Raw genomic sequence first — 24,382 nt, forward strand, 5'->3', positions numbered from 1 at the left:
TAATACATCATCAACATTTTTAGCTCTTCTGAGCCAAAGGCTCAAAGAGCTAATGCTATGGCCATTTGTGCGGTGTGCGTCGTGCGGTGTGCGTTAACTTTTTAGAATATGGGCCATAACTCAAGAACCCCTTGGCCAATCAGTGTCAAATTTGTCACAGGGTATCATTGGCCCAAGGGCTACCATTTATACTAAAATAAGGGTTGGACCCTAAAACAAGGGGAGATAATCAGGAAAACAAAACCAAAAGTACTGTTTGCAAAAAAATCTTCTCCAGAACCACCAGGCAGATTTTCACCAAACTTACATACAATGATCAGGATATGTTGAAGATTAAAAATTGTTCAAGGCATGACCCTGGGGCAAAGGGCGTGGTCTCAAGGTCACTTCAAAGTTAACCTAAATTTACAATTAATGAAAATGTCTATATTTTGCTTACTATAAGGACTAGGATCATCAAATCTTGTAAGTAGATGCATCTTAGGACTTTACATCATGTTAACTCAAAAGTAGGTCACGGTGACCTACTTTCTTAATTTTGCGGGCATTTGTTTTCAAATTGATTTGAAGGCATATTTAGGACACTTTAAGGCCTATGCTCATCGAACTTTGTCAGTTGATGCATCTTGGGTCCTTGAACAACATCAACTTAAAAGTAGGTCACCGTGACCTACTTTTTGAACTTTATGAGTTATCCTTTTTAAAACATTTCATCCCATTATTTCAGACACTGAGAGGGTTAGAATCATCAAATCTTGTAAGTTGCTGCATCTTGGGACCTTAAAACATATTTAAGTAAAAGTAGGTCACTGTGACCTACTTTTAGAATTTTGCAGGCAATTGTTTTCAAATTGTTTAAAAGGCATATTTTGATTACCTTCAGACCAATGATCATCAAACTTGGTCAGCTGATGCATCTTGGGACTCTAAAAAATGTCGACCAAAATGTAGGTCACTGTGACCTATTTTCGACATTTTATGGCTATATTTAGGTATCTCGAGTACTTACTGGTTTAGAATCATCAAACTTTGTGAGTTGATGCATCTTGGGTTTTCGGAGAGTGACGACCAAATATTAGGTCACGGTGACCTACTTTCAATATTTTATGGCTATATTTATGTATCTCCAGTACTTATCGGCTTAGAATTATCAAACTTTGTCAGTTGATGCCTCTTGGGTTTTCGGAGAATGTCGACCAAAAAGTAGGTTACGGTGACCTACTTTTGACATTTAATGGCTATATTTATGTATTTCTGGTACTTACCAGTTTAGAATCATCAAACTTTGTTAGTTTATGCCTCTTGGTTTTCAGAGAATGTCGACCAAAAAGTAGGTCACAGTGACCTACTTTTGAATATCTCAGGTATTCATTGGCTTAGAATTATCAAACTTGGTCAGCAGATGCATCTTAGGCCTCTGATAAATGTAAACCAAAATGTTGTCAGTTGATGCATCTTGGGTTTTCCAAGAATGTAGACCAAAAAGTAGGTCAAGGTGACCTACTTTTGAATATCTCAAATACATATTGGCTTAGAATCTTTAATCTTTGTTTGTCTATTAATGCATCTTGAGTCCTCAGAAAACTTCAATCTTAAAGTAGGTCACCGTGACCTACTCATGGTTTTTTTTTTTAAGCTTTATTAAAATATCTTCAGGCCTAATTGGCTAAGAATCATAAAACTTTTTATCAGTTGATGCAACTTAGGTTTTAGGATACTTGGGTTAGAGGCTTCAAATACAAGTGATAGGTTGTACAATTTATCAGAAGAGCGATTCAAGGCCCTTGGGCCTCTTGTTACTAATATGATAATTACCAATATCAATCAAAATGAAGATGTTATGAAAAATTTAGTACCTCTACCCCCCCCCCCCCCCCAATTTTCTCATTTGATTTGCATTGATCTCAAAAATGATCTGATTGACTTTCAAATTCGCGGAAATCCGCGTTTCCGCGGAAAAATCACATCCCTGGGTCACAATGGCTGGTGGAAGTGCATTTCTAGGGTTCTATCTTGGAGAAGAGACGATGGATTAGTCAAATGCACGGCAATCCAGAGACTTGAGCGACTTAAACCAGGACTTTTATAACGGATTGGGCCATGAAATGCCTTCCTCTCCAATTCAGAGAATTACAGTCAAATTTCTTCAGAAAAAGAGGAATTAGTTGACATACAGTGTATATACAGTGTATATCCAATTAATTGCAAATAAAATTGTGAAAAAAATTGCGTCCCATAATCACACTGTTGGAGCTCATTTAGGACATTTGATTTGTTTCATAACAAATCTTGGCTACTTACTAACAGACCAGAATTAATTAAGGAATGACTCTAATTCTTGGCCAAATTATCGAGTTTAATCTGGTTTCGGTCAGTTTACACTTTATAATCCGCAAAGGCAGACGCTAGAATACAAGCAAAATTAAATTTTTCAAAATTGTGATAACTACGGCATGTGAAATATTATTTCTCTAAACAATATAGTAACTTTATTTTCAAAAAAAGAGAAATAAAACAATAGTTTTAAATAACAGATTATCAAGGAAAACAATCTAACCCTGCATTTCTAATACAGTAAATAATAATTACTCAATCAACTTCTTGATACCTCTCTCTCTCTCTGTCTCAAAATGTAATATTATATGTAATTTCAATATACAACAATTACATTGTTGGGAAAAGATAAGGTAAAACATATGCAAAAATGATCAATTCCAGGATTCGAGCCCATTCTTTAGTAAAATGTACTATTTTAAAGCCCAGCAGCATATCCATCAGACCATTTCGGACACGATGGTTCTCTAGTGTTATTTAATGTACACATTTTGCATTTCATTTGGAGAAAAAAATTTTATTCAATTTTTGCGCTTTTCAAAAATGTGCCTCTTTGACACAAAAATATAGGAAATGGCAGTTTTGAAGAAATGTAAATTCATGACTCTTTGGGCATATATCAAATTTATTTTGTTTCATGGAGGCAGAACAATGGGGATTCCCCATTTAAAAATGCGGAAAGTCTGATATACACGTATTTTGCCGTGAGACTAATTTTGACATGTTTAAATGACAAATTGGAAGTCAATACACATCCTCCAAATATTGTTCCTCCTTGAGCTTTATATATTTTTGCATTTGATCTGCTACACATGTAGGGAAAATGACAAAAGAATTGCAAAACTCTCTTTCATACCCTCTACCTGTTGGTTTGTCAATTATATAAAATTTATCTAATTTGTCGTTGGAGTTTATTGAAATGTAAAATTCGAGCAAGTATAAAGAAAAGGACCAAGCGCGGACGTCTGAGAAAACTTTGGATTTGTTTTTATTTAAGCATTGTAAAATATTGCATGCGACAGGTGCAGGGTATTGGAGGACTCATGGGTGGAGGATATAAAATCATCTATGTTACATGCACCAGGACGTACAGTAACCATTGTCCCGCCACTACTGAACCCTGAAGAAGTATGATTTAATTTCAATCTATTTATGAATTATTAAGTTTTTTTAAAGCCTCGTAGACATTATTAAAAATTAATTAAAATTGAGCCAAAATTATAAACTTAAATATAGCTGCAGTATTTGTGTTCCATAGTACTACAATGGCACCTCCTATACATGTGTATATAATTAGGGCCCCGCAAGGATTTGCGGGTGCCCTACAGTAATCACTCTGTCCGTCTGTCTGTCACTCTTCCGTCCACAAATTTACTGTTTTTTTCTAATAACTTTTTTTTATAGTTGCCCAATCAAGTACAAATTTGGTATGGTAGTTCAGTAGGTAGAAATACATATTTTGATGCTAAGTTTGGTTCTCTATGTCTTCTGGTTTGGAGCTGGGGTGGTGGGGTAGATTCCTTAACTGAGCATAAGAATGAACGGCCAACTTTTTTTATGGTTGCCCAATCAGGTACAAATTTGGTATGGTAGTTCAGTAGGCAGAAATACATATTTTGATGCTAAGTTTGGTTCTCTATGTCTTCTGGTTTGGAGCTGGGGTGGTGGGGTAGATTCCTTAACTATGCATAAGAATGAATGGGCAAAGAGAGATAACTGCTGAGAATATTACCATCGTATACTTGGAAGGATGAGCAATATTTCTCCTTTGGGATTAATTTAACCTTTCACATGAAGAAAATCCTAAGCATTATCTTAAACTGTCACATTGAGATTAATAACTGTACTGCCTCTGTCTGCAAATGAACTTTGTTTTGAAGTTAAGGTCAATTTTGAATGATGTGTAGTATTGCGTTCATTCTCTGAAATACGGATTTAAAATAATTATTTAATGTTTATACTTTATTTGATTTATGATAATTTTATTGAATTCTAAGATGAAGATATATATATTAAGATATTTCTTTTCATTATTACTTTTTTTATTTTTTCAATTACGCAGCACAGTTAAGGTTACAAAAAGGAGGCGGAGCCTAATTTGTACGGGAAAACTTGACTATGACATCATACACAATATACGTCATACAGCATTTCTTTAAAATACCACAAAATGAGTTTATCTGTTAATTTAACCAGTAAGAAATCATCAAACTACATAAAATCTTACTACCGCGTGTTGTTTTGTCGTTAGTTAAATCCTACATAACAAGTTATAAACAAGTCACTGATTGTAATACACTTGTCAGTATGACGTCATTTCTTACAACGTGACGTAGTTTGTATGCAGTGAGAGACAGATCAAGTAATATTTTCTCAACAAAATATGTATTCTCTAATTAAATAAAATATTATTTACATATATTCCATGGGCCTATAATTTGAATTTTGTCTTCTTCACTATTTTATTAATATATTTTCTGTACGTTACTTATTTAATTGACACTGCCGTATATTTGTATGCAAGTTCATCGGAGGGTAATGTGGGGGGTCTTAATAAATCGATCTAGTGCAAGGGCATACACTCTATGGATCAAAGTAAACTTTTAAATTTCAACTATAGAACTATTAAGGTATTTGAAAAGTGCTGCGATCCTGATGAAATCTTAAAAACAATTTAATTATATCAATATTTCATGCCGCTGACCAGCAAAAAATACAGCATTCGGTCATACAAGTTTAATTTTAACAATGAAATTGCAGAATTTACACAGGATCGCAGCACTTTTTTTAAACTACAATGCGTGTTGAAAATATTTAAATAGTTAACTTCGAAATTTAACTTGGTTATGCCCTTGCACTAATGATGTTTATATGTAACACCAATACTTCAAGTCACTGTGCTAAAATCGCTTGACTGCTGCATCACGTGACTAGTCTAAATATAAAATATAATTGTCCTCGATATGTAGTTATTAATCATGATTACAATTATCCGACATAAATAATGTACTAAAAATAATCGCCATCTCGATTACGAATACATTTTTAAATACAAAATTTAGTCAATATTTCCATTGCGCACCTTAACTGTACTGCGTATTTCTTTTATTTTCTTCTGCCTTAATGCTGTTAATTTTAACAGGTAATCAGATAATAACCCCATTTTGTCAGTTTTTGGAAAAAAGTAAATTTTGTAAAATTAGAAGAAAAGGATTAGAGTGTTTAGAGCAATTAATCCCCACTCACTGCAGAAAATTTAGAGGTTTATCTCTATCTGCCATATGAAGATTAATGAACACCTTTGTCTGCAACTGATGTTTGTTTTGAAGAAGAGGTCAACCCTGGGTGATACTTGCATTCACTGAAGGCTTGCATTTATAAAACAACTTTTTAAAATACATATTTAATTTATTTTTTTAATGAGACATGAGGTTTCCCCTGTTTTATGCAAATACAAGCTTACTATTTATAGGTTTTTGAACAGTCCGGAATAATCTTGAAATTTTAAACATATACAGTTGTTACATATAATCTTCATCTATTTTTTTAATGTAATCAAGTAAAACTCTCATTCAATGAGCTGCACCCTAATATTTCTACCCCTCAGCGGGGCCCTTGCTGACTGGTCAGTTTTCTAGTTGTAATAGATACATAGATTAAATTGATTAAAATAAATAATTCAGAATGAAGAGGCTTAAGAGCCATGTATCTTTTCAATAGGTAGAGAAGTAGATATGAAAATACTTAAAAAAACTAGTTCAGTTATTGAAGATAATAAATTTAAAATTTTAAAAAGTTTTCGGTCGATTTAAAACCTACTGTGGTTTCCTCATTATTCGTTGAGCACAAATTTTCGAATGTTTTTAAAGGTTGATATGCTTCTTAAAAGTAATGCTCGATAATATGAGAACATAAGCTGTGGGTGTTTGGAGGACCCTTAATGTTTTATTGTTAATTTTGTGCAAAACTGATGTACTGTTCATTATTGATTGTGTTAATGAGCATTGTAACTGAATCCAAACAGCAGACATACAGGATGATCGGATGAGCATGTGTTACGCTTTCAATACTTCTACAACAGTTCAACTCTGGCTGTTTCATGTACAGCAGTAAAGCAAATATTAATTCAAAGCGATTTCCCAAAATAATATCTATTTGAATATAATGTTACAAATTAATTTCCTAGATGCAACATCCATGCAAATTTGGTCCCGGTAGGACTGATTGTTCCTTTGGAATGGACCTGCTCCAAAAACTTTAACCTGCTCTAAAAACTTTAACCTGCTCTAAAAACTTTAACCTGGTCACTCATTCACCCCTACTATTGTTATTTAAATTCAAGACACGTGGTTTAGGTTGATCTTTTCAGAGGTGATAGGGTAGAACCGGTTTTATAAATAAATTTGGCAGTAAACATATTTCTATAGCCTGTTTCGTTGGAAAGCATGTCCTGTAATAAATATTTCCAGACCTTTTTGAAAGAATTTCAGGATTTTCAACAGCAAACGGGTGGCTAAAGGAGGGGGTGTTAAAATACATTATATCTTATACTTTTCGGCAAAAATTAGAGCTCACTAATGACTGATTCGCTGGTTAAAAATGTGCATTATCATCTACACAGACAAACCTTTGCTTGCCTTATATGGCTATTGTTATAAATGCACACAGAGGATCTTACCACGAGCAACTGACCAATCGTTGAATGAAGAGCAACGTTTACGCCAAATACATGTTTACATTTGACTTCGAACACGTAGATCAGGCAAGTCTTTTCTATTCTTACAAAAAGAAAAACGCAAATATATATTTGCCGACTAGCCCAGGAAGCATATCGGGGAGCCGGAAATTTATTACAATACATACATTCAAACACAATATACATGAAACAAACGTCATATAACTTCTTTTTAATACAAATGCATAAGTAGAAAAACCCCTTATTTAGTGTGGTATAGATCTATACAAAACTTGGATGGCCAGGATGAAAACCAGAGATAAAAAACTTTTGACTTTTTCAAAGTAGAAAAACCTCTGGAAACCTTTTGCCCTATAATATAATATGACAGCCTCTAAAAAATACATATATGATAAACGATTATCTATCATATTATTATAATAATATTATAATAAATTTTGACTTGTCTTCTTCAGAAGACGGGCTAGAACTGATTTCTCGTGCTATTCGAACACTTCTCATAGACTCACGTCACGTGAGTTTAAAACCTCAATTTTCATTGGATAACTTTATTTCCGAATCAATAAGACAATTATTTTCCGATAATCTCCGTATCGCGGAAAATATTAAGTCTTTTCTATTCTTACAAAAAGAAAAACGCAAATATATATTTGCCGACTAGCCCAGGAAGCATATGATAGAAAAATACCAAAGTTAGGGTGAGAAGATAAAATGCATAAATAAGGGGGAGAAAAAATGGTATGAAAAAATTAATAAATTTACAATCCTAATTTCTTAGATACAGCGATACGATTCTCAAACTCGTCTACTATGTACATATCTTTACTAGATTCACACTTCCATCGACCATGCCTTTTAATACACCTTTCATTGACATTGGAAGCTACAGCCGCGGTAGCCCCGCCTGCTCTGAGTGAATGTAAACCAAGATTTAACCCTGAACTGACTTCTTTCAGTCTAGAAATAATGTTTTCTCTTGCAGCCGTGTAACTAAGCTTTTTGTTCTTATATATCAATTTAGAAACACCATGTGACCTAAAAACAGGTTTGAATAAAAAATCTGTTGAAAACAAACTAATGTCTGCTAACAAAATGTACCTTTTCATCATATCGACCGGACATGCACTTGAAGATCCTTTTGCTACCAACACCTCGTTGCCTTGTCTGTATTGATCTGTTTTACTTTTATTAATGTAAATACACAAATAGTTTTCAAAAATTTTGACATCACAACATTTTAAATTACTTAATTCGTCATATCTCAAAAAAGCTGCAAAGCTCACGAGAATCATGGCCAAATCTCTGACGATCATCACGTCGTTAGAACTCACATACAAATCACACAAACGAATCAACATCTCGGCCGAAACGGGATCTTTTCTGCTGACTGTAGGGGTGGCGATGCGTTTAGATGATTCTTGTAGACACTTGATGTAAGAATTATTAGTTGGGTCCGCGAAACTGTGTAACTCGTGAGCCCACTTTATGGAATAAATCACATGATTAACCACATGAGACAATGAACCTGTGTCCAGCAAATGAGTAATGTACAGTGCGATGTGAACGGGCTGGGCCGGAAGACACTGAAAACCTTGTTTCTCTGCAAAGATTTTCCATTTTCTAAAATTCCCATGGTATGTTTTGATAGTATTGAAACTTTTTCCCTGAAGAAGGTAATTCGACATCTTGTCAGCTAGATCGATCAGAAAATCACTTCCGGCTCCGCTTCCGGCCACATCGGCTCTTACTTTTTCTCGTATCCCGATGTCTGTCAAATAGAAAATTTTTAATGATCAAATCTGAATGCAACCATGTCAAAATTAAGGGGATTATTACAAAATACCCCTTTTCTGTATCTACCCTTCACAATAATGGAATTTCTGGGCAATACGAAGCTATCTGAAATGTTAGTACAACTTTGTAAAATAGGCCAAAACGGAGCTGATATCCATTTCGGAACAACTAATGTCCCGACCACATTTTCAAACAAACACTGTTTTATTGTCTTAGAAATTACAATGGGGGGAGGCACAAGCCACATCCTAGCCCCTACCCAAGAAAATTCAAAAGCATCGATGCCACTTGTACCTGGACACCATGACTTTGAATAAAAAATCTGACATTTTGTATTGTAATGGGTAGCAAAAGCATCAATATCATGTGGACCATATCTCTCGCACAAAAATTTGTACACTTCTAATTCTATACCCCAATCATCCCTGTCTGTCTGCCTGCTGAGCAAATCAGCTTTCTGATTCTTATCTCTGGGAATCCATTTCGGATATAAAGTAATTTTGTTATAATCGCATAACTGAAAAATATCTGAAGCTATAACCTGCAAATTTTCTTTCTTGCTACCAACCTCTAAAATTTGAGAAACATTTTTATTGTCACTATAAACTGCAACAGAGGAACCTTTCAAACTGTCAGAATGTGTATGCACCATCCTGTGTACTGCCTCTAGCTCTCGCCAAGTAGAACTCCTACGACTCTCTTCCGTATCCCAAGAACCACAGACGTTTTCACCATCCCCACCCTGCTGTGGGGAACCTGTGTCTGAAAGCTGACCTTTTGGGATAATATATCCCCCATAACCTGTATCTGAAGCATCACTGAATAACTCAAACTCCCACAAGTCTGATACGTCTATGGTTCTTAACATTGCCCCATTAACATTTAACTTGTAAATATTTTCTGACCAAAATAAAATCTCCTGAATTGCATTTTTTGACAACAAGATTTTGCTATTCCAACTAGCCCGAGATTCGACACAAAAATACAAATACCTAGTCATAATGCGAACAACGTTCCCAAAAACTGCCTTCATACTAATGATTTGACCGACCAAGCAAGCAACTAGCCTAACGTTGAACATGCAAGGAAAATCTGATTTCTTCAAAATTTCTTTTGTTAGTGCAAACGTTCTATCAACTCTTTCATTTGAAACTCTAACTAAACCTTTCTGAAAATCCCATTGTAAACCTAACCAAACTACGTTTTGCGCTGGAATCCACTGACATTTCTCATGCGCTAATAAAAACCCGAATTTTTGCAACTCATCTTTTACAAAAGTACTGACCCTAAAAGCATCTGACCGTGAAGAACTACCGCTCAAACCATCGTCTAAGTACATGACAATCTTCACATTATTCGACCTCATAAATTTGACAAAATGCCTGGTGACTTTAGAAAAAATATACCCTGCCGTTGATAAACCAAAAGGTAGTACGTTAAATACAAAATATCTTTTCTGACCCCTAATTGTCCATGAAAATCCTAAATATTGCCTATGCTCAGGGAATATTGAAATATGGTGATACGCCGACTTAAGGTCAAAGGTGAAAACAAAATCACCGGCGTCAAAAATGTCCCTAGCTACCTCTGCGTCCTCGTACCTGTATTTGTATTTGTATAAATGAACATTAACATGCCTGCAGTCTAAAACCAACCTAGGTTTACCTGATCTATTAAAAGCCACTGTGAGTGGATTTACTACCACAGGTTTATCATTAACCTCTGAAATGCAGTTTTTTGCCAACAAAGACTCTATCTCTGATGTAACAAATTCAGAATTTTCTAAAGAAGACCTATTGTTTTTTCAATTCTACATCGTCTGGGACTGTTTTGAAAGGGATTTTGTAACCTTGAGAAATGATATCTTGAATATAAATGCTAGCACCTGTGTCGACCCACCTGTCTAAATGACTGTTTAAATGACCCACCGGACTTACACACTGTACAGAGCATTGATCCGTGACAGAACACAATAGAAGAGAATTTGAATGAAAATTCTTGATCTGATCTTACAGAATCTCTTATTAAACAAGTATCTAAAATACTTATCTCTGAGTCGCTGATTTTCTTTCTGCAGTCCTTCGCCCAGTGACCCTTTCCGCCACATCGGAAGCAGGTTCCTGGTTTAGATGTTGGTGACTTTGTTTCGTCTTTCTTGAAAGCGTGCTGTCTGAATGACGTATCGTATGGCTTCCGTGCTGCTCGCTGTTGTTTCTCTTTCTTTTCTGCCCTCGTTATTGCCCTCGATATTTTCTTCTCATCATCGGAGTCATCCGCGATGGGGTTAGCTTGATATTCGGCCACAACTTTCCATCCCAATGGACTTGAGTCAGCGATTTTAATCAATTTCTGCCTTTCGGTAAGAAGTTGAATACCTTCTCCTATTTTCGTCCTCGCTGTGTTTACATTGTCCAGTGTAATATTTGCACTGCCCAGGCAAGCGTCCGCTTCTCTGAGTTTTGTAATGACTTGGGCGTTTCCTCTATACTGCGCTTCGTTCCGTGTCTTTTAAACTTGTAAGTGCCGAAAATATTCTCTTCTATCTTGGCTAGCTGAGAAGACGAAAGTTCTTTTTGCGTGGTTTCCATTGAAGTTTGAAAATTTTTGAAATTCTGATCCATCATGGTCTGCATGCTCGACAATATTTGATTCTGCGAAGATTCCACCGCTTTTTTAACCTCAGAGCTGATAATTCTTTGCATCTCAGGATTAACTTCGGCGTCCCCGATATCCTCCATAGTAATTTTGACTTGTCTTCTTCAGAAGACGGGCTAGAACTGATTTCTCGTGCTATTCGAACACTTCTCATAGACTCACGTCACGTGAGTTTAAAACCTCAATTTTCATTGGATAACTTTATTTCCGAATCAATAAGACAATTATTTTCCGCTAATCTCCGTACCGCGGAAAATATTAAATCTACGATCATGTTAATGGACAGCAAAATAAAAATGTTCTTACGAACAAAATACACAGATAAGAACCTATGAAACATCTATCGGGCGTTTTTAATTTGTTGTTAAATGAAAAAAACGTTGAATAAAATGTAGTTTGTGTCTACTTCAGAACACAAGCGCTTCAAGGGTAAGGAAAATGAGCAGCATCTATTATGCATATGAATGGACAAAACTTGGTTTACGTTCAAGATCACGTGTTTGGCCAGGGAATTTCACCTGGCAATTGTACTCACAGATAGTGAATACAAAGTGAATACAAAGGAATTAATACAGACTAAATTGCTTTTGCAGTATGACTTTCAGAAACCTAGACTTCCGTCGTTCATTTAACAAATGAATTGTTTGTCATTATGAGCACGAAAACAATATATTTTTAAAAAGGTTTTTCATTTACCATAAGATTTCCTTTATTCGAGGTAAAATTCTTGTAGTATTCGTAGTAACCCATAATGCAATACTCATTCAGCTGATTGGTCAGTTAAAATCATGCTGGTGCCTCATTTGCTAATCGGACGCCAAAAAATATAGTCCCGGTTCCCATGCAAGAATATTTGTCCGAAAAGTAATTTTAATTCATGACTGCAGAAAATTGTATCAAAGAGAATACTTATTTAAGTTTGAATGAATGTAAAAGAGATAGATTGATTGAAATACATTTATACAGACATTATCAGATGATTATAGGGTGGTGAAAACTGAAACGCAACATAACTTTTCTGTTTACCATGACTCCACGTGCTAGTACTTCCTAGCCACATTTCCGTGAATAATTTACCCTATCTCGCTGAAGTCTCGCCAGAGCCACTGCCAGAGCTACTCTGAACTCACCGGGCTTTATATTTGCATAACACCGAAAAATAAAAGGTTCCGAACACATTAGTAGGGGTGTCATTTAGAAAATGTAGGTAAGATCCAGCATCCGAAGCATGTCTGGTAGTGTACATCCCTAGATGCATCATCCATTCAAGTTTAGTTCAGGTAGGGCTTATAGTTACTTGGGAATGGACTTGCTCCGAAAACTTTAACCTGGGACGCCGAGGCCGACGCCGACTAGCATAAGCTCATCTAGACTCCGTCGAGGTGAGCTAAAATCATATAAAAATCAAATGTTTCATTTTTACATCTGACACTAAGTCAAGGTCTTTCATGTACAAGTTTACAAGGTGGATAGATCACACCATCCTTTTACAGTGCAATTGATGATGAAGTTGTGCTCAGTAAGGAATACTTTGACACAATTCACAGTCTGAGCAGCAGGATAAAATTTCACATACTTCACAGCATTTGAGTTTTTTGTTTCCAACATCTGGTTTAAAATCTAGATGTTTTAACAGCTGCACACACAAAAAGGTGTCTGTACTTATGCAGTATTGGCGCATGGCATTTTGAATCCCAGGTCTCTTGTTCCGGACATCTGTTATATTAAAGCTGAACACTTCTCGTAAATAGGCATAGTCTGCAATATTTCCATGTTTTTCGACGCTCTACCTACAACTCGTCTAAAGGAGCAGATCGCTAATCAGTTCAATGTATTTCACTGTAGAGATCCGACGAGTGTAGACGTACATCTTACACTGCGTGCTACTCCGTCTAGATGAAATTATAAAATTTTACGTATTTATTCCAAATCAGGACAAAAGTATCCTCGAAAATACAGGTCAATATATTATTTACAAGGAGAAAAAGCAGATAAAAACAAGAAATAAACCCAAAAAGACCACGATAGGAGTACTACATATCGGTCACGAGTTTCGAGTGTGCCATCGGGTGTAACGAAATCGGACGGTTTATATACGCTTCTGACAGTAACTATTTATGAGAAGTGTTCAGCTTTTATATACAAAATCGTAGATTAGCACCCTTGTTATAGGTCACCTGAGTATTATGTAACAACTTTCAAACATATAACTTTGGTTTGTGTTTTAAACCAGAAGCCATGAAATTCACAATTCTTAATTTTGAAACAAGCCATTGCTTGCTTAGCATGCTTGCTCCATTTACTTAATACTCAGAGGCAGATCAGAGTAACAACGAGAAAATGCACTTTCAATTTGTACCCAGTTGTGCACCTCGCCCCAAAGGAACCAGGGACCACATATTTCAAAATTTTGCCAATTTTATCATAAAATGGTTAATTAATACCAAAGAGCAGATGTCAATGCATTAATTTATCTTTAGACTGTGTAATCACCCCTTCTGACCCAGGGGGCATAAAAACACTTTGCTAGATGCACCTGGCTTCATCATCAATATACATGTATATACTTGGATCATAGGCATAAAACCAAAGAGCAAAGGGAAATATTTTCAAAGAATTAATGTATTTTTACTATATAACCAACAGAGTCCTGCCCTGACACCAGAACCCCTGACCCTGGGGCCATAAAATTCACAAATCTGGAAGAGGCACTCTTGCTTATCAGAACTATGTACTGAGTTAATTTAATACACAGGAGCAGAGAAGATTTTTCAAAGAATAAATGCATTTTCACTTAATATCAATAGAATAGAGCCCCGCCCAAACATCAGAACCCCTGACCCTTTGGCCATAACATTCACAAATCTGGAAGAGGCACTCTTAGGAGCAGAGAAGAAGATTTTCAAAGAATTAATGCATTTTCACTATATAATCAACAGAGTCCTGCCACTACACCAGAACCCCTGACCCTTGGGTCATAAAATTCACAAAACTGGTAGAGACACTCTTGCTCGTCATAACTATGTACTGAGTTAGTTTATTTAATACCCAGGAGCAAAAAGGAAGATTTTCAAAGAATTTCTGCATTTTCACCATAGATTCTTTTAGTCCCGCCCTAGCAATTGAACCTATGACTCAGGGGTCATAAAATTCACAAATCTGGAAGTGATACTCTTGCTCATTATAACTATGCACTTGGTTAGTTTATTTAATACCCAGGAGCAGAAAGGAAGATTTTCAAAGAATTTATGCTCTTTCACAATATACTCTTTTTAGCCCCGCCCTAGCAATTGCACCCCTGATTCAATGGTCATGAATTTAACAAATTTAGTAGAGTTTCAGGTAATCTTATAATGTTTTGAGTTTCAGGTAATATCGGATTGTTAAATCTTGTGAAATTTTGAGTTTCAGGTAAAATCGGATTGTTAAATCCAAGTCAAGTTTTTACAACATTGTGCTGTTCCTGTACCATGGTTTCAAAAACACGTTTGATCACTTCGAATTCAAAAATCAGAGACCTCTAAACTCTCTTCTTTATACCTTTTTTAGCTCACCTGAGCCAAAGGCTCAAGTGCGCGGGTATGTTAAGGCAGCACATGGATCAGAATTCGGCAATTTAACACTTTTTTTATAATTATGTAACACTATTAAATAGGAAAAGTTAAGGATAAAACTTTTGCTATAAATATGCATTCTATAGACTTCAATGGAACTTATACTACAGTAAGCACTTCCTCGTGACGTCACCACGTGATGTCTATAATTAGAAAATATGCCTTAATGAAAAAGTGAAAAGTTCAACACTACCCTGGGGATATTAAGTTTTAATTTATAATAATAGTTAAATCTAAACAAAAAGGTGAGATGCCATCAAGGAAAGAACCCTCAAACCTGGCTATGGACGGACTTAAACTCATGGCTGTCGCGTATTGGGACTTGTCAAATAGAAGACGGGAGAGAAACGAAGAATTCGCACATTATGCTCAAATGAACATCCAGTTACAGACAAACTGTTCGGCGACGATCTGGGAGTGAAAGAGAGTAGAAAATATAGTCAAGGCAAAAAAGGTGGGAGCTAAGATCTCCGGACACCAAAAGTTTGATAAACGCAGGGCACCTGATGCCTGCGATGATGACGTCAAGCCACGTGCCTTAGAAGGGGTATGGATGCATTAAAACATGCATTTCCAAATTTCTTTTTTCTGAAATTTAAACACATGTAGTATCATTATCTGACATGAAATGACATAAAAGAAATTTACATTATGGCATAGTTGAAAGATAAACCTCAACGGAAGAAACAGGGTTCTACAAGAAGACGTTTGCGTTATATATATAGATATGAGTTAAAAGATATGGAGGTTTGCAGGTACACATTCATGATAACACACAATGTTGGTGTATTGTTCTTAAGGATGAATTCTTCTGATCAATTTACCCCAAGTGGGTCTTCGTACTTAGACATGTCGTAAAATTCAAACAGATAACAATTAACAAACAAGTTTTAAAAGTTTTTATGATTTATATGTTTAACTCTATTTATTTTGAATTAAAAAATCGTTCTATGTTGTATTAATGACCAACACGTGTGCAAAATTACAATATTTACGACATAGACCTAAGAAAGTCGACAAGTGAAATCGACATGATCGAGAGGCGAAGACTCAAGAAGACGGAATCGCCCGTTTCAAAGCGACAGGAATGCCGAATAGCACTCCATTAAAAGAACCGACAGAAATTTTAAAACATCTAAAAAATCGCCGACATCACAATTAGGCCTACATTCTGGAAAGCGGTCCCTAAACATGCCAGCCAAGAGCGCCGAGCTGTGTCAACTGACGACATTCCAGTAGCAATGGAAAAGCGAAAATGTAGGTTTCCAATGCCTTCAAACTTATTGAAATAGTTATGTTTATGCATTATAGATACAAAGGTTTCAAAATACACAGTATACTGTCACATCGCAGACTCAAACATAGCATAAACATGTTACATGTACGTAACGTACAAGGCCTAAGGTCTCCAGAGGCGTGCAGACGACAACATTCGAATTATCTTTTTTATTGCAACTTTAGCTTTTAGTATATGATAAATTATCTTTGATATTGTAAATGCAAAATCTCTATCCAAAACTTATAGACATACCGTACGAAAATAATAAGATAACATCTATAATTTTTAGCTGTTTACATTCGGTGAAACTAGGTCGCTTCATTCTATGGCGGCCTATGCGGGTTAAAAAAATGGAATATCATGGAACATGTAGAAATTATTTGAGTCTAAACTACAGGCCTGGGTTCATAAAAACAAAGTCAGATAGACAAAATAAAGATTTTACTTTTTTTTTTTGAGCAATGATATTACCAGTAAATTATAATCTATTTTTTCTAAAAAAAAATTTTTTTACAGGTACAGTTGTAAGTCTTGTTTTCACAAGAACCACTAATGAAGGCCTTTAGAAGAGAGCAGGGTTTAAGAACCACTAAAATCAGATGGAGAAAACCATGAAAATCAGATTGAGAAAGTGAGACTGGATTTTACTAATCCCTGTGAAGCCACCATCCAACACCACAAACCAGGACCCAATCCGGAACCCACATAGCAAGAGAAAGAGAGGACATCCAACAGATTATTAAGAAGTTTTATGTGTTAATTGATACTTTTTGTTCTTAAAAATCTTTTCTTTACAAAATTGCAATTGTTACCTGAAATTATCACACTAATTTTGAATATTTGATGAATAAAATACATACTTTGACGCCTAAATGCCTTGATTTATTTTCATTAAATGCTGAAAAAGAAACAGGGGGTGGGGATATAAAAAATATCAAAACTTTCTTATATGCGCACTAACCCCTACTTTTCTTGCTATGAAAAGGATCCATAATACCTAAAGAAATTGTACAACAATTTTCTTAAAAAGTTTAATTGTAGAAATATGTTTTTTTTTTTTTGGTTTTTCAAGCAATTTTATAGGAAAAAATGTGCCTAATTTTTACATGGGTGAACAATATTGTTGGGTACAAGTTAACTATATTGGTATTTATTTGCTCATATTTTGCTTAAAAAATCAACTTTGCAATACTTTCAAGTAAATTTAAGCCCAATTAAGTTTTAATTCACTGTATTTATAAGTTTTATGAGGTATTTTATGGTCTAGTAGCATTTTTAATGAAATTTCCCATGCTCTATTTTGGCCTATGTTCAAAGGGTTGAATCTCTCTTAGATGAACACTAACATACACTTTTCTTGTCTTTAAATTATTCCTTGGATATTACACTTTCAGAAAAATATAAGCATTTGGAAAGTTTAATGCACGTTTTTTTCCGCGTATCATAAGAATACATCCTTAAGACTATGATTCGTCATCTGTTAAGTAACGGACTAGTTCCACGTAACCATGGAAACAAACATTACTGTGACTGTCCTTTGGGCCATTTTCTTCATATTATTCCTCAACTGGAAGAAAACTTCCTATCACTGACTAACCCCCTTTTATTATTTTTGCAACACCTCCACCTCAATTTATTGCATATCTCTGATCAACAATGCGCTTTGTATGCATTTTACCATACGTTTTCTGACGGAACCTGTTTAAACATGTTAAATACTACTATGTCTGCATCCATATCGGTTGTAAAAGTATAGACACTGGTCATTATACAATTCTTAAAGCATTTCAACATGTTTAGTACTTGCCTTTTTTTCCCTCCACCTCAGATTTTTGTCACCCCATCACCAACTTTGATTGTCTTGGTCGATTATTAATCTCCAGGACATTCATTCTTGAATTTACATTTTTTGAATCCATGTCATTCACATACTAACAAATATGCTCTGAACAAGAGGCTGCATCAATACAAATCAGAGAATGTTACGTGGTAAAATCCATATGTCATATGAAACTCGAGGGCCAAAATTCGAAAATGCTTCATGTACTGCCTTCCATGTAACTTTAATTCAATTAAATTAAAAAGACACGGATTGCAGGAAGGTAACCACTTTATTGTCACAAGAACAAGTACACGTAGGGGCGCGGATCCTATATAGGCGTAAGTGTGTCCCTGTTTACCCTCTAATTTCAGATGAAGATGGTGTAGAGAAGACAGTCCACAGGAATTTGCTAATTCCTACAGGAACAAGAAGAGAACTTACAGATATCAGGCCTGACACACGCTGTTGTAAAGTTCTAAACTATTAAACTTAATATGAGTAATATTGCATGTATTCCTTTCTACAATATTTAAATAAAGGTGTTTTATTGTTATATTTGATATTGTATTTGCTATTAAACCATTAATTATGTAAACATTATAATTAAAGCTTGAAAATGATTAAAATTATACTCATATGACATGTCGTTACATACATGGTCTATGGACATGCTGTTAAGTACAAATGTTAGTTTTAAGCAAAATTTACTGTATCACTAGTCTGATTTATCCCATAGGGCAGCGAGGAAGACCTAAGAAATTCATCATGAGAGAACATTAGCTACACTGTCCCTGAAATGGGGCAATATTTTAAATGTTCAGATCAGCTTGTGTATAAAAGATAATATGAAGGACTCCATCAAAGGGACAAATTTTCCACCATGAAAATGAAGAATTAGACGCCATCTAAAAATAACTGCATCAAAAGTATTCAAATGCAGGTTCTTCTGTTCTTCCGGTAGGGAGCTGAACTCTATTCAGAGTGTAAATAACTCCAGCTCGGTTAAAAACAGGAGGCTATCTCTTTAAAAATGGATAAAACTATATACACTTTGGCCGTCTCATCTACCAGGGTTAGAGCTGGGTCCAGGAGACGCTTAGTCCAGTCCTGAACTCTTGAATAGTACAAGCTGCCGTACCTGTCTCTGGTAGGCAGTTCCAGTCTCTCACCGATCGTGGGAAGTAAGAAAAAAAACTTTGAATTGACGATGGATTTTCCCATTATTTTTTTTTATCATGACAGGGAGCACACGGCGGATGTGACCGATCAGCAGGGGATGCTTACTCCTCCATGACACCTGATCTCACTTCTGATGTTTTGGAGATCCGTGTTTGCTCTGCTTTTTTTGTGCTGTTTTATGGACTTTGGTATTGAAAATATTCAAATCCTTCATGAAGCTGATCAGAGATGTTTGTTCTTGTAAAAATTGTCTATAAACTTGGAACAAACCACAAATAGACCTGAAATAATCTCTTTTTGGACCACCGAGATAATCTCTTATTTCGCCACTAAAAATGACATGGGAAGGGAGGTTAAAACTGCAGTTTCTACGAAAGAAAAGAGAGACAACACTCTCGACCATGCTTATCCACATATCAATGTTCTTAAAAAGTAGTTCTTCATGGACACTGAGACTCTCTCTCTCTCTCTTCTGATCATGTCTATCAACAGACCAAGGGGCTAACAAACTGAAGTTTCTACGAGAGACAACACTCTCGACCATGCTTATCCACAGGTCAATGTTCTCCAAAAGAAGTTCTTCATGGACACTGAAACTCTCTCTTCTGATAAAGTCTATGAAGAGACCATGGAGCAAAAAAAATATTCCCTGCAGCTGTGGTAGCAATTTGTTGTTGTTTGCTTTGAAAGCGTATTCAGTGAAATTATTTTTTTGGTTATGCTTTCCTTCATGAAGTTAAAAGACTTTTAAAAATAGCAGTAAATTTACAAAATGGTTTAATATAAGATGTAATGAAGTAAATGAAACTCTAATATATATATACAGAATGATATGTTATCTCTTTCTTCCCCTTTCTCTCTCTCTCTAATTAATGATTTGTGAAAGAATTTACAATTAGTTACTTAATTTATTCTGAAAAATACAAAAATTTTTCTCTCTTCCTCTCTTTTTCTCTCACACAGAATTTATTCTTTTTCACAGCTATTCTCGAACATTTTCTCTGTCGCATCTTGGTTTTTAATTGTCCATAATCGTCCCGGTACGACGTCAATACGGCAGAGAACCGACTCTTTAGCCTGTATTTACTTGGTAAATGTCCCCTTTATTTTCAACCGAAGTATCAATATGAGAAGTGTAATAAAATTTTATCATGGATTTGTCACATCTGTAGTGTATGTCACAAGTGATAACATTGGATGCTGATTCTGACAAAGCCGTGCCTTAAACCAATCTAACCCCTAAATTCGAAGTCCGTCGGATTGGACGTCAAATGGTGTCTCATGTCAAGGATTACAACCCCCTTAGCACGCTAAAGATTGTTAACATGTATTTTATGTAATTGAAAAAGAGTAGGCCAATAGGGGACCACCAAAGAAACCCACAAATTTTCAAATAAGTCCATGCATTATATAAATTCCCCCGCCGAATAATGCCTGGAAAATTATTGACTCAGCGAAAAAAAAGTTTTGGCAGATATTTAGCATCAAGAACCTTGAGGCTTCAAACTCGAAGCCTTACTCAGGTCCCCTCAAAGTAAAAGTGTGTGAGATTTGAAACACCTCTACATATACCACAGTGGATGGAAAAGAGAAAAAAGTGTAGCACTTGTGGTAGCTGACAAAAAGGAGGCTATTGAGGTGGAAATGTAGAAGTTAGAAAAAATTACTCAAGATAAGTTAGTGTGTAGTTCTAACAAAATATGTATTAAAAGCAGATCCAGTACCTACCGTAGTCTTGGAGGAAATGAGCACAGTTATGAAAACTATAGCTCTTACAAACTACGTATATAAAGCAGATCCAGGCTTGACAGCAATGAGTAAAGTTATGAAAACTTCAGTATTCCTTATTCTGGGCAATATTGAAAGGCCACAATACCATCTAGGGATGGACACTACTAGACTTGTTTCGGGTGCTGGATCTGACCTAAGTTTTCCAAACAAGAGACCAGGTTAAAGATCAATCCCAGTGAACTTCCTAGCCTAGATATGCAGTATTTACAATGTTATGAATATTTGTCTACTCTATATATGTTTTCATGCTAGACCTGTAGAAAAGTGTATAAACAGAACTTGCAAGAATATTGTTGTTCGGATAAATACTCAATATTAAGAAAATATGATGTGAGATTAGCATTACTTACACGGATAACATTCGTCGAGGTGAGCTTCGTAATCTTTGATTACCTATGTTTTGAGTCTGCATTGTGTAGAGAAAGGCGCGATTGTACTGTCTGTGGGTTCGTTGGATAGTGTTGTGAAAGAGCTTTGCTGCAGATAACCACTTTTTTCTGATCACTTTTCTGAATCTCATCTGTCAGGTCGTACGTATAACAGTAATTCATGTCATTTTCTGTCATCCCCATCTTTCCTTGCATATTTTGTCTGATCTATAATTATTAATTATTAAAGAAAGATTTTTGAAAAATGAAGTACCACAAGTTTTGGTGTACTTATTTCAGCAGGTTGTATGTAAAAGAAAATGATTTACCTCATAAAATCTATCAATGTTTCGACAAATATTCAGCCAACTCTCCTCAGATGGCAGACCAGAACTCATGAAACTCTTTGCCTTCCTGTTTAAGTTTTCCAAAACAAAATCGCCCCCTTCACTCTTAGTGTCGTTGCCACTGACACTGTAAATTCATGATTTGCAATGAACACACATACTTCAGAAGGACATTGCAGTCATATCATTGAATCCATGTAGTTAAGACCAAAGAACAACGGAGAAAACATACTTCTGCTGGCAAGAATTGCATCACTGTTGTTCCATCTAACGTTAGCACGGAATACATGGAGGGCTAGGCTGAAATAAAAAAAAATATCGATTTGGGGTAGTTAGGCTGTCAAGGAAACCCTCAACAGTTTGGTCTCTATTGGTGTTGATGGCATCCCTAACATGGGGAACCATTATTTCCCCAGAAATGGCAAAAAAAAAAATTCAAAGATCTGCCAGCCTTTATAGTGATCTGGAATTTGAAAAAAAAAAGCAATTTTAGGATTCTATTAGTAACTTGGATATATATCAGTTTCTTTAATCATAAATATATCATTGAAAATTATATTATCACTTGTTCCATACTCACTTGCACTCTGGCATGCTGCAAATGCTTTTGGACTCCTAAAGCCTAACATCTTTGCAAGATCTTAAAATACCACGTCCCACAGTAGCTTGAACATGTTGATTTCGACATGGTCGTCACCTAATCTAATGTATATTTTGATTTTTAAAATTTAAAATATTGCAAAAATCATATCATAATTGTAATATTTCATAATATTTTGAAGGAAATCCTCAACATTTTTTTATGGACATGAAAAACCATGTCTGTTAACATAAGAGTGTCTTTTTATTTTCGCCCATCCTCTGATTGCTCTGTGTGTTATGTTTCATTAATGTGGGAAAGGAATTCCGCCCTCCCATCATGCTGGCGTCTACACACTGGACATATAAAAATCTCCTCAATCAGTCGTGATGCAAGGACATCTGGAAGGCCATCACACCCTACAGCCGTCCACTTCCTTGCACCGACCTTTACTTCATCCATCAAATGGTCCAGTACCTTTATATATAGGATTTAAAATTAAAACATCATTCCATTGTTCTTTTAGTCCAAAAGTTTACCTGTGGCAGTCTGATATTATCCTGTTTCAGTACTGATATTCTTCAATATCAGACTGCTACAGAACAAAAGAAAAAATGCAATTATTTTACAAAACTGTAAACTTTAATAATATGTTATATGTACACAATGCATATTTTGAAACTTAATAATTATGCATGACAAAAGGTAAGTGTTTTTTTTCTTCTTAATTTAAACAGAATAACAGTTTTGACTCAATCTGATTAAAATCAGATCCTTTGATCCGCACAGATAGATCGCTACACAAGGATCGACTGTAATTAGAAATTAATGTCAATGGTAACGCTTTTTTCTGCAGCCTTTGCATGTACGCTTCTCCCAGTCGAGTTCCCCTTGGAAGTAGACAAAACATCACAAAAAGAAGTAAACACCACATCACAAGGGAATGTATATGTAGAAGATGAAGGTTTCATATTCTTCGACTTCCTTCAGAATGCTGTCAACGGCTTTAAGTTGATCATCCGATGTTCTATTGTATCCACGAAGTGCCAGTGAGCGATGACTGCCGAATAGAGACGTGTGGCACGGAGAGAATGGTTGTTAAAGTGGCCAGTAAATCCTGCAGATTTGCAAGACGCGCAACAGTATTCTGAAGAGGGTGAATTCCAACAGAAACACCATCACACCATAATGCATCGGAAGGATATTTTTAGGCCTTAAATAAAAGGCATCCGTTTTCCCACTTTCTGGACACAATGACACATATTGCTTGTACAAATTAACGACACATTTCTCAGAATTTTCAAAATCTTCATACACACGCACACACTCCCCCCACCACTGAATTGGACTTGGACACGTCCTCTGTGTACAATAAATAACGGGCGCCGTCGCTGTCCTCCTTCACTTTCAGCTGTGACCTGGTCCCTCGGCGGAAGTTCCAATATTCTTGGCCTACCCGTAACGCAAAAGTTTTTCCCAAAGAAACGACTAATGTATACAGCAATTTGGCTGGGGTATCGGAGCCAAGTAAACCTTTCTCTTAGTCAACATTCTCTTGGTCGACAGTCACACTAATGATTTCTGCTTTCTTGCGGGAACTCCCTAAGCCTGTTTTAGCCACTTCTTTCATCTGTGCCTCTAGGACTTGTCTCATTTTACGGAATTCATTATCATCGAGAAAACTGACAAATTTGCCATTATGACGTAGATAGTGTTAAATTGATGTTATAATCTCATAGAGAGTGTTTGGGCGGTAATGTTCCCCGGCTTTGTTTCTAACTTCCGCGATGAAGCCACATAGGCTTTGATTTAGGGTCATATTGGCAATAGACAAAATAGGTTCCTGAATACTTCTTGTTTTCGCCCATTCTGTGAAAATATTTACAGCCCATCTGGATTTCCTCTCGGTATTCTGAGGAACGG

At 35.7% G+C, this 24,382-nt stretch overlaps 1 protein-coding gene and 1 pseudogene across 1 annotated transcript; both read right to left on the minus strand.

Moving 5' to 3' along the window:
* Positions 1-7,136: 7,136 nt before the first annotated feature.
* Positions 7,137-11,737, minus strand: LOC134229118 (uncharacterized; annotated as a pseudogene).
* On the minus strand, positions 7,789-8,715 carry LOC134229117 (uncharacterized). The gene is made up of 2 exons (XM_062710835.1): positions 8,314-8,715; positions 7,789-8,034 (listed from the first exon to the last, which is right to left on the minus strand). Exons 1-2 carry the CDS (start codon positions 8,713-8,715, stop codon positions 7,789-7,791), a joined length of 648 nt encoding a protein of 215 aa, XP_062566819.1.
* Positions 11,738-24,382: the final 12,645 nt, after the last annotated feature.

This window comes from Saccostrea cucullata, unplaced genomic scaffold, assembly GCF_032062105.1.
Source record: "Saccostrea cucullata isolate Sc308-1 unplaced genomic scaffold, CSIRO_AGI_Scuc_v1 ctg8712, whole genome shotgun sequence".
Classification (NCBI taxonomy): Eukaryota; Metazoa; Mollusca; class Bivalvia; order Ostreida; family Ostreidae; genus Saccostrea; species Saccostrea cuccullata.